General features: G+C 41.1%; 1 protein-coding gene across 9 annotated transcripts in view; it reads right to left on the reverse strand.

Annotated features, from left to right (window-relative positions):
• The window catches only part of LOC311262564 (dedicator of cytokinesis protein 9), an 88,464-nt gene that overhangs the window by 26,513 nt on the left and 49,621 nt on the right, over positions 1-12,330 (reverse strand). For all 9 annotated transcript variants that reach the window (XM_084362063.1, XM_084362062.1, XM_084362058.1 and 6 more), the window contains exons 5-12: positions 11,586-11,655; positions 8,737-8,832; positions 7,917-8,051; positions 4,678-4,852; positions 2,693-2,745; positions 1,475-1,549; positions 1,238-1,378; positions 499-711 (exon numbers count right to left, since the gene is read on the reverse strand). In XM_084362063.1, coding sequence (XP_084218189.1) covers positions 499-711; positions 1,238-1,378; positions 1,475-1,549; positions 2,693-2,745; positions 4,678-4,852; positions 7,917-8,051; positions 8,737-8,832; positions 11,586-11,655 — 958 coding nt within the window. The remainder of the gene's footprint in view (positions 1-498; positions 712-1,237; positions 1,379-1,474; positions 1,550-2,692; positions 2,746-4,677; positions 4,853-7,916; positions 8,052-8,736; positions 8,833-11,585; positions 11,656-12,330) is intronic.

Below are 12,330 nucleotides of genomic sequence, written 5' to 3' on the forward strand. Positions count from 1 at the left end.
TAGGATTTCCTCATATCTATTTTACATACAAACTGACAAATATGAAAGGAAAGACACCTTGACATAAGTTTCTGAGCAAGAATTGCGCTTATGGCAATGGCACAGACTGAAATATCTTAACAACTGCATTCATGTTCCCCAGTGGATGAATCCTAATGTCTTTGGTGATCCCCAGACAATCGCTTAGCACCACCACGCAGTCAAACTCTTAATTTGTCCAGTTGGTTGTAAAGACGCAACACCAGCAAGAGTCACCAGCACCAGCTGTACCTTGTTTCGTGCTAATAAGCATGCTAACACACTTAATCTGAGATAGTAAACAAGGTGAACAATAAACCTGCAATGTATGTATCAGCATAACAGCATTGTCATTGTTAGCATGTTGATGTTAGCATTTTAATCAAGGTACTGCTGCATGAGTCTATAGAACAGTTAGTATGTATTTTAGTTAGTATTTTGACATTTTTAAATGTTTTTGTTTATGTTTGTTTTTCTCACCTGTCTTGGATACTTCATGGCTGACTCTGGCACCCCGTGGACCAACCGTTGCCCCTCAGGGTGGGTGTCACCTCCCCCGTTCATGTACTGGCTGGTGTTACTGGGCACCATGCCCCTTACGGACGGATGGTTTAAGTCGACGTGGAAGTCAGAGGAGATCTTCCTGCCGTTCTGGATGTCAAACAGTGACAGGGTGACGTAAAATGGCTCCACCTGGAGAAGGAGAAGGGCAACAAATCTGCTTTAGAAAGATTACACGGATGATATTTTCGACCTTTTTCCCCCACATTTTTTTAAACAGTCTGAATAATAACAACAGGATGACAGGACTAGATATTTACTGCATTATAACTATTATGGCTTTGCTGTTAGCCTTTCCATTAATAATTCACTGGAGGGAGCTGGTTGAACGCGCTTCGGAGTATCTGCTCTTCTTGTGTGTGTGTGTGTGTGTGTGTGTGTGTGTGTGTGTGTGTGTGTGTGTGTGTGTGTGTGTGTGTCATGTTGAGTCTCTAACAGACAGATTCTGTTGGGAGGGACAGCGGGACATCAGACTCCATTACAAAGATTATTTATCATTACTGAGCTTGTAGCCCGGTTGCTCTGCCAACAGAAGTCGTTCAACAGCCCCAGTAATAAGGGGAGTCCATCCGGCCGCTCTTACAACCCATCTCGTCCCTCTTTAGTTGGCCGGATGGTGATATTTCTGTTATTGAGGGCCTATTGTGGCCTGCCTTACGTTTGTTGTCGGTCCTTCCTCGTTCTCGGCCACACAGCTCTGCAGATTGAACGCGAGGTCGTTGCAGTTCACCAGAAGACGCTTGCCAAACTTCTCCTCGAACTGCTTAACATCCGGCTCGATTCCTGAGAAATCTAGTTTCTAAAGACAGAACAATGGAAGGTATTATATTGTATTAGAGAGCATTAGGTTGGATCTTATCACCAGATGCGATAAGCAAACTTAAATGTGCTTTACCTGTGTGTCAGGATCCAGCGTGAACAGCTTCAGTCTGGTCTCGCTCCTCATCCTCGACTCTATATCTCTTGTGCTCTGAGGAGAAGAAAGGCATGACCTTAATCGGTTGAATCCACAAACGTGGATGAAGTGCCAAAAGCATCATCTGAGAGATTTCCACTCAGTTGTTTTTAACATTAGAACATTTTTTGTCAATTGCGCGCATCTGGAAACGAGTCATATTCATATTTTACAGGCTGATCGCTCTGGGCAGAGTCAGGTGGTACCAGTGCACATTTCAGTGCAGCACACTGTAACCTGTCAGACTATTTCCCGGTTAACTGTTACCACCAGTTTCCATGCACATATGGCTTTACTATTGCGTACCACTCTGCGATGCAGCAGCATGAATGTATCCATTCCAGTAAGCCATCAGTCAGTAAATCATTTTAAAAAACACAGATGTTTCCATCCTCACGAATACTCTTAATGCAGGTCTCCTTATGTCAAAACAAGTGTCAGTAAAAGCGGCTGTACAAAAAGCATGCATACGCCTTTTCCCACAAACTGGTATTTATAAAGGAAGAAGTACATTGAGTTTGTGCATACCTCAAAAACTTCAGACAAAGTTTGGTTTTAAAGAACATAGTGTAGAAAAAGACACTTGGGGTGATTTAAAATTATTACACTTTGAGCGAAGGCTACTGTTTCAGTGCACTGTTATTTTAGACCATAAAGTTTATTGTTGAACTGTAAAATATCCTACCTCTCTTACATATTTTTGTCCCTCAATTAAATTTGAGGGATCACTGCAAAAAATGTGTGTCCATATATTGACAGAATCAGGTGTATACACAGTATATACAGTAAATCTTACGAAAAGAATGGTTATGCCCATTTCAGTGTTTGTGCATAAACACAGTTGTAGTCGTGAATCTACAGAGTTTTATGCATCTGGCTGCAGATGTTTCAATTTGCAGTGCTTTTGGATGAAACCCAAAAAACACCAGTCATCCTGTGGAAATTATGCTGAGAAGGTTTAGTTCATCACATGACAAGATATCTCTGTTTGATGTCAGATCAGATCTTCAAAAAACAACAAATGAATGTCAGAGAAATTAGGTGTGTAACCAGTAACTCTTAAATGTAAATTCAAGCCACATGTTTCTCTCACAACTTCAATGAGGAGCAGAGACTTAATGCTGCAGCTCTGTGTAATGATGAGAAAGTGGGACCTACCTGAAAGCTGTCCATACTGCCAGAGGAACTGTCTGACTTTCCAAGATCATCATCTAGAGGAAAATACAAGAAATCGTTGGATTGTGGAGCATAAATAGAACCCCCTTGTGTTGTTAAACCTCCTTAATCGCTTTCTGACATGTGAAAGTTCGGTAAACACTAATTCAGCTGGATTGAGATGGAGATACCGCAGGTCTCAGTGGTGTATTTAAAGAAAGCTCAGTGATCTCCTCAAGCAGAATGTTTTTCTCCCCTCCTGCACAGCGTGATTAATAAAAACCTGAGGAGTTAAAGAAAGATTAGTGGAGCGTTTTGTGCAGAGGCATTCAGCCTCTTTCCTCCACGGCTAAGCCTCCTGTGAGACAGGAGGTGAGTATTAAAAGCCTGGGTGGTCTGCTATCACATCGCCACACGCTACACTTCACTAAACCACAGGGCCACGAGGAAGTGAGCCGCCAGTAATGAGTGGATGTTGGTGTGAATGAAGAATGTGTCATTAAAAACATCCTCAGGTACATACAGAATCCCAGAGTAAATATATTGATAATGACGAGTGGATTTACTGGATCTTCAAGTAGGGTGGGTTATTATTCTGCATGTAATAACTGAGGGTTTTTCATCTCAGGAGTTTAGTTTACAAAATATCACTGTTGTAGCTTCTATATTAATTTAAGTTCAACACATTTGGACGGCTACAACAAATAATCATTACTTTCATTATCGAATATTATTTACTATTTTCTTGAATAATCACAAAAAGTCAAAAGCTATTAAGTTTATAATCAGAAGAGTAAGAAAAGTAGAATATATTTAAATTTAAGAATCTGAAACTTGACATTTTTTTCTTAAAATGTGACTCGAAGTGATCAATTGATTATATGAAAGTAGTTGCAGATTATTTTTTTCTGTTGCTGTTTTTGAGCGACTAATCAAATACTTGACTGATAGTTGCAGCTCAGCGAATTTTACACAGTACAGCAGTGGTGGAATGCAGTACATTTACTGTAGTACTGTACTGTATTTAAGTAAAGATTTGATGTACTTTTACTTCACTTGAGTCTATACCATACTACAGCTTTACTCCTCTGCATCTCTGATGGAAATATTTTACTATTTACTTCACTACAAATATTTTACAGGTTAACATTAGTGCATGCAAAACATATGAAGAGCTTTTTATAAATTAAACTACAGTATAGTTTATAGTGTAACTATATATATATGCTTTAACTTATCGCTCAGAAGAAAATGCTGATGTCACAGTGGGATAGCTTTAGAAAAATGATACCATCTGCGTATAGATGGGTTCCCCAGAGAACTCTCTTTCACTTCGCTATTTGATCTGCCATCAGGCTCGATATTTTGTTAGTTCGAATTACGTCTGCCACTGTGCAACCAAAACAGACAGAGGCATTGTTTTACCCAGTCGCTATCCCCAGGTAACGGTGTAACAACTGGAAGACGTGTGGAAACTCTACACTGCAAAAGAAAAAGAACCCAGCTGATGGAGGAGGCAGAGAAGGCGAAGAGGGAGAGTGATAGAAACCGAGGTTAAACATGAGTGAACGGACGGACATTCACTCGATGCAGAGCTCTCTGGTGTCGTGCCCGATATGTGTTTCCCCTTTACCGGCAGGACTTGAGACGTTCGAAAACCAGCGTTCTTTCAGTGAGAAACAAAACCTGCCTAATTATTTATACAAACAAGTGTTTTACGCCTTTTCATAGCGCTGAGATCGAGGTTTCTAGGTCAAATTTGATTCTTCCAGGCCATGAGCGGTAGTCTTGCAGCAGCGGCGTCATCAGTATTAACAGAGGGAAATGGTAGGAGGGGATGAATTTGAAAAGTTGGAAGTTTCAACAAGACTGTAAAAAACATAAATCACATCTCATCAGGAGCTTGTGTAACATTTTGACTAACTCAAAATATTTTGAGTTATAATGTTTCATATTCGCGTTCCTTCAGGTACTGTAAAAACACGCACCATCATGAATGTCTCCATTCCTCTTCTCCTGCATGGCGATCTCAAAGCTGCTGTGCAAGATCTTGTTGAGCGTGTTGATCCAATCCTCCATCTCTCCCTCGCTGTCCGAGGCCAGCAGGTAGGTGCTCTTGTCCTGCATCTTCAGCTCGAACGCGAACCGCCGAACCTTGTTGTTCTGCAGCCGCGACCCAGGAGGAGATGAGACAAAAGAAAGAAGAAGAAAAGCACAGGGAAACAGAAATTATATAAACTTGGAAGATGAGAAATAACTCGGTACAGAACAAAGACTTTCTGTGCGTTTCTGATATTGAGTGATTGATTGACTGAGTTTAGTTTTTCACATTTAAAAATCAAATACCAAACTGTGGATATGGCAGGGCTGAAGGAATGTTTCATCCCACTTTCCAAAGTTAACATTGAAGGTCTGCCAGCTCACCAGACGGCAGCAGACTTTTAGTTTTATGATCCAAATCATAGCTTACTTCACCTTTACTCTCACTTCCCCATTGTTATACTGTTTGTGCCCACAAAAACACAAAAGTGTATACAAAGCAAATACTTCATCACAATATGTTGGACCTAAAAAGACACTATTTAGCAACAATCTGCGGAGTGTGAGTCACTGTTTTTGGAAAGCGATGGGAGGCTAAAACCAGATTTACAGAAAGCGAATGGACAACGTGAGCGTTAGGGAGGGACAGAGTGTTTCCATCTGTGTAACAAAGCCTCCAGCTCTGCCAGGACCGCAGCAGAGACTCTCGAAAATGGGATGGAGCCCAATCTGCAGAGCTGAACCATGACCTCCATGATGTCACTGTCCCATTTGGGCTCACAGCGTAGCCCATTCAGAACCAATAACTGCTGATTCAGCTGCAGTTTGTCCATGATGCAGCCACTCTGCCGAGGTCTGCTGCTTAAACAATTTAATGAAGTACTCAAGCAGCATTTCTTTAGCGGAGCAGGGGAGTTATCTTATTATTGTCAGCAGGCGGCGGATTGTTATGCTATGGTTATCACTGTCTGCAATGTTGAAGAGTGGGAGCGACTGGGAGGGAGGCTCATTATCGGTGGACTGAGTAAATAAACATGGAGAGAAATAAAAATGGAGTCTTGATAACCAGAATTAATAGTCTGATAGGAAGGAGGACCGGTCTGAATTTTCTAGACAACACAGCTGCTCACGTCCTCGAGGGAATGAGTGGACAGTTCAGTCAGACTTCTACAGACTTCTGCCCAGAGAGGCCAGTGAGGAAAACAACAACAAAAAACAAAAACAAAACATTGTGATTTTTTGGTCACGTCACAAAAGGAAAGAACACAAAGGAAAGGAAAGGAAAGGAAAGGAAAGGAAAGGAAAGGGAAAATAAAACCTCAAACCACAATTATCAGTCACAGCCCTTTTGCTCCTTGTTAACCGAAAAGGGGACAGCAGCTGACCTAATTAACATGTGGTGAATTCTTGGTGTGTTTAAGCATATGCTGGCATCTTAACAAAGCACAGGAGCAGCTCGAGGCTCAGTATGATGTCACTCCACGCAATAACAGCTGCAGAGTTAAACATCTGCAGTTGAATCATAGAGCAGTTTCTGCTGGTTGAGTTGAAGTCACAATGAACAGAGCAGAAAAGTCCTCAGCTACATATGGTATGCACGGGACTGTGCTCATTAGCAGTGGGCTCATCACCAACAGAATGGGTTACTGATTAGGCTCTGTACCATAATATGAAAATAACTAACTAAATCTCCTTGTGTATTTTCACCTGAAACAGCCTAGAGGAATGACACATAACACTGGTGTGGAGCACTGTATAAAAACATCAAACACAGGGATATCAGCCAGCGACAGAAAATAATCTAAAGTCTGTCTGTTACCTCATTGTGTATGAGGACACAGACAGACTTTAGATTAGAAATGTAATGGACTTGCAGATAAATACTTTTTGGACTGATAATATTTGGCTGTGGGTCATTCTACCCAGGTTCTGATCCAACTTCTTCCCAGAACATATTTGAGTAATCTGCGCTGACAATGTTTGAGTTATCTGTTTTGTGTCTCCAGTATCAGTCAGGGTCTACCTGAAATGTTACATGTTGATTACAGTTAAAGGTCCAGTGTGCAGGATTTAGAAGCATCTAGCAGTATGGTGGCGGACTGAAAACAACGAAGCACCCCTCATCTCACCTTTTCCTGTAGATATAGTTCTCATTCTGAGGTAATGAAAACACAATAACTCTTATTATCAGGTGATTATACACCAATGAAAACACAATATTGAAAATGATCTCCCATTCCTGCCAATATATGGCAGAGTACACAAGTCAATATTTTTATGCATTTGAATGCAGAAAGCTTACAGATATTTTTAAAAATAATGGTTTTGTGATACAGAATACAGAAGAACACAAGAACTTTTCTTATATTGTGGCATTTTGGTAAAATCTATGTTATGGCACAGACTGGAGTAAACCAGGAGGTACTTTCTTACTTCACTGAGGAATGTAACAGAGTGAAGGTCTGCGGTTGAGATCTGGGTGGTTTGGAGGTTTGAAGATCTCGGGGGACGGCACAGACACCACAACCTGCACTGATCTTAAAAGCATTCAAACACCACGTGTGTCCCTCTCCTCCTACATTTTGCACTGATAACTCTCCCCCTTCACAGGATAGGAGACAGTCCTGGAAAAACGCTCAAGCTTCAATCTCGTTCACCAATAAGCATCTGATCAACGCCAGCTGGCTGCCACATCAGTACGATCAGGTTGTTTCCATCTATTGAGATGACAGACAGATGATAATGCACCCAGTGAGTCTTGGCCCACATTCAGCTGTTTGCACGTGTCATCGATTGGGAAGTGCACAGAAGTGAGACCTCAGCATTCACCTTGTTTCACCAGCTGAGAGTCAGCAGGAAACCTCAACCCTGGGGAGGAGAGAGCTCTGGATTCAGGGAAATGAACACGAAAGGGTCTCACGGCAGCGGTGCATCATTGTTAGAGAGATTTGTGTTGAAATTTTCCCTGGTATAGCTTTCATTTTACCCCGTGTGTGGGGAAATACATCGACAGAGAGAAGAATAGTGAAGAGGAAGTTGCCATGTCTGCCTCAGTTTATTCCCGGTAAGAGATGCTTTCATTTCCAATAAGGACCAGGACACACCCAGTACATCCTCATGGGTCAATGGGTCGGGAATCACTGCCTTCGAATCGAGACATAGATGACTGGAATACTTTAGCGCATACCTGAACGACGCCCATGCAGGAATCCAAGAAAATGGTTCCTTTGGGCTCTTTGGAGATCTTCTCATCCTTGTAGAAGTTCAGATTATAAGAGCCGTCCCCGAGCTGGGTGAGATGGAAATACCTCCTCTTGAATGACTGAAACAAAAAGAAGAAATAACGTTCAACTAACAATTATTGGAAAACAGGATGCAGTGTTTACTTGTATACAGTATAATATAAGGCAGCCAGTAATAACAAGATGGCATGGTAAAGGGGAATAACTAAAATCGGGTACAAAAACAAATCTACTATAGTTAAACAATAGATGGATATAGTAAAGATGGAGGGTATTGTATGAAATATAGATTGTAAAGCGCTTTGAAGCAAATTTATGATTATGGGCTGTATCAACAAAACTGATTTTGAGGGAAAAGGGAAACATTTCCTGGTGGGTTGGCCAACAATTGCTTCAGAAGGAGGCGTGCCATTGGACAACTGAGGAAGACATGTGCACCTCCCAACCCATCTTGTTGATGTTTGCCTTTTTTTCTCGTCTTTTGTAATATTCTTTCTGAAAATAAACTTCCTAGAGCCAAAGGTGACATCCTCAAATTGATTAATTTGTCCAACTCACGGGCCTAAAGCTAAAGATATTTGGTTAGCTATCATACAAAGCAAAAAAAGGGCAGACAATCCTGAAATTTCACAAGCTGGAACAAGCAAATATTTGGTATTTTTTGCATTAAAGTTACTCAAGCTATTAATTTTTCTGCTAATCAAAGAATCAATTTAATGCCTAATTGTTTCAGCTCTAACTGAGGCTATATCCAACTTGTCTCACCCTCATGGTGACGCTGATGGCACTGTTCATGTTGCCTTTGTACAGCCAGCCATGTTTGGAGATCCCGCCTTTCTGGGATCCTAAGGAGGCCGTATCCTGTAGGACAAAAAGACATCCGAGAATTTAAAACACACTGATACTGTACATGCTGCAAGGGAACAAATCAAAGCAAGTTTTGCATACACTGTAACATGTAAATAATGGGGCTAAATACTCCGTACGTTAAAAAACTGTCACTTGTTTCCAAGAAATTGTCAAAATGAACTGAAGAGAAAACACATCTATTGAAAGGTTTTTCTTAAAGAAGCCTCGACCTGACTTAATTTGGATATTTCTGCAGTGGATCATCATAATATATCACCAATGCTTTTACCACACCCGTCCACAGTCTTGCCTCACTGTGCAGAAAACCTTTGATGTTGAGGTTTGAGACGACACAGAGCCCAACATGATGTAGGTCTGCCTCAGTCCAAACAAGCAGGCAGAGGAACATTAAACAAACTGTGACTCTTAAAACAAAATAAATATCTCCATCTTCACAGCAGGTCCATGACACATGGAGCCGATCATCTCACGCCTGTAAGGTGGGCAGCGTGAGATCTTGTCCAAACACAAAACTACAGTGATTCACCAGCTATTGTGATCTGTTAAAATAAACCAATTAGGAGAGTAATGAAGGAAGAAGAGACAGGGACAAAATCTAGATAGCGCCGTCCTGGTTTAGATCAGCTCTGCGTGAACAGAAGACGTGTCATTTACAGTTACACTTCCCCGCTTTGAAAGCCTACAGGAACTGTATCCCTGACGCTTTCACACAATGAGAAGAGTGAATGGCCTTTCAAGATGTCTTCATTTTGATCCAGCACCACTTCTTCTTCTTCTTCACTCTTCAGCCTAATAAAGCAAAAGGGGCTTTTAAAAGTGCTGGCAGGAATTATAATATTTCCAGTGTGCCTTGTGAAGTAATCTGAAAAGCATCTGGTAAGGTTCAGTACCTGTTCTCTGCTCGTCAGTGTCTAGACAACAGACAAATCACTGGGTTCATATGGTCCGAGCTCAAATGTGCTTGACAAACAGGGTTCCCACACCTTTTGTAAGCATCAAATTCAAGGACTTTTCAACGACTTTCGAGGCCCAATTGACCACATTCACACAGCGGCCATTTTTCTCTGACATCCCGCTCAGGGTGGGAAGTTTCATTGTGGTACTACCATATAAACATAAGGAATCTGACAAATCATTTTCATTTCACTGCTCCCAGATTGATCAGCAACTGGAAAGACAATGGACAGTGTAAATCCAGAGGGACATCGGGACATTTTTTAAGGTAAAACAGCATATCTGATAAGAAACATGTAGTTTTATCTCAAAGTATGGCTGAGAAGGAATGAAATGATAACCAAAATGTGTTAAACTACATTTGTCACAACAAGGGTCAATTCCCTCAAATTCAACTACTTTGGGCTATTTACTGATTCATCACTGAGGCTTTACAGAAGCTCACAGAACACCATTACAAAGACAGAGAGGCTTGAATTTGTCAACACTTCTCAATTGTGCTGTGATGGCAGAAAACTGCCAAAAACATAAAAACAGACACCTGAACGAAGCTTTACAACCATAAAAGAGTATAAAACAAAAGAGCCAAACTTTCATTTCTTGCAGAAAATATTCAAATTCAAACACTTTCAATGACCTGTGTTTATACTAAAAACCTTTTAAGGCCTTAATTATTCATACACTTTCAAGATTTGTGGCAACCTTGCAGAAAATCTTTGCCTGGGCGGATAAAAAATATCAGCCCAGGCAGAGAGTTGCATTTCTAGACTGCAGTCAGAGAAAGACAAGACGAACCAAATCACACAGCCGATGTTGCATACAGTCCAAAACACACATTCAAAAAAAACAAAACAAAAAAAAAATTAATTCTGGGGATTTTAGAGGAAGAGTTCAAATCCTTTTCTTTCATCTGCACAAGCAACATCCCTTTTTTAAAAAAAATATCTTGCAGTGGTGAAGAGCTGGAGGCCAGAGAGGCACGAACTGAATGAAGTGTCCTGTCAGAGGTGAGGGTGACTGTGAGGCTGAGCAGGACGGACCCTGACCCGTGATGACCTCCCTCACTCACACCTGCATGAACTAACACGCAGCTAAAGGGAAAAGAGATACTAAACAGTGTATCTCAGTGAATATTAAGGGGCGTTTTGTTGCCTTTAGGCGGCGCAGTTTGACATATCACGTGAGGAGAGAAGGTCAGGATCATCATCATGCATCTTGTGAGGAATCGTGACCTCAGCGTGTTAGATAACATTTCAGCCACCGCTTTGTACCGTCTTTGAAGACTCCCACCCAATCTGAGTGTCTGTCAGGTGACTCAAGAGCCTCCTTGTTGTGCACGAGCCCGTTCCAAAGACAACAAACTCGTTTAATCTGCGCAAAAACGAACACCCACTCCATCATACATGAATTAGGAGAGGATGAAAAGACCCAAACGTTGCTTGAAGAGTTCATTGTGCGCCAGCAAAAAAGTCTCCAAGTCTAATTACACTTAAGTCTTCCCATTAAATTCAGCTATTAGACACAACAATGCCTTTTATCTCCTTAACAGCTGTAATGAAAACAGGAACGGCAAAGCTGATGACTGGAATGAGACACGTTAAGCGGCGTGCAGTCTTTTCTGGGACGGGCTTCTAGTAAAATAAATAATCCTGATTAAAAATGCAGTCTAGAAACAGGATAACGTTGATTTGCTAAAAACAATGCAAAAATATGTTCATTAAGCTGAATTAATGACTTTTGCTGGCATTGTTAATGAAGAGTAAAGGAGAAGAAGTCAGAAGTAGACTCACCTCATCTTTATCGACATCTTCGTCCACTTCAAACACATGGACAGCCAGTTTATCAGGCCTGGACACTTTGCTGTAAAATAATCAGTTGTCATTAAAATTCTCATTATTTTCACAATTAATCGTCTAGTCTTTAAAATGCTTGTGTTCTCTAGCACTGCACTGACAAGATCTGTTTGATGTTTAATTACATTTTACTGCCAGTAATAGAAATTTTAGCACTTCGCATTTAACAGCAGTCCACAATATGTTGGCTGTCCAGGATATCTGCTGCAGTTTTGCTTATTTGCTCTCACTCCGCAAAACTTTCTAGCACATGTTGTCTGAAATGGTGTGACTGACATTATGTGATTTTTTCCTTATGTTTTTGTCATTTTCAGAAAATAAGCAATTGTGCATATTTGTAGCCGACTCAAGAGAGTCTGAAAAAAGCAACATCATGGAAAATTCAGATTCCAGGAGTGTTGGAGAGCAGTACTGGAGTGCTCGTGGAGCTAAGGTGTATACTGCCTGTTGGAAAATGTGTCAAAGGTAAGGATCCCTTTAACTGTAAATTGTGTGAGGCTTTTACAGGCGTTCCGCGTCACGGTCTATTGTTTTAACTTCCCCACATTCAGTTAAGTGACAGAACATTTGGCAGCGCTGATAGTGTCAAAGTCATAAGGTCATTGTCAACTCATATTCTAACATATTGGCAGTAAAAGAGATATTCTTGAGGGAAGAGGCTGGAGCTGATGACACCATCTGC

This window comes from Pagrus pagrus (genome assembly GCF_965226575.1).
Source record: "Pagrus pagrus genome assembly, chromosome: 9".
Classification (NCBI taxonomy): Eukaryota; Metazoa; Chordata; class Actinopteri; order Spariformes; family Sparidae; genus Pagrus; species Pagrus pagrus.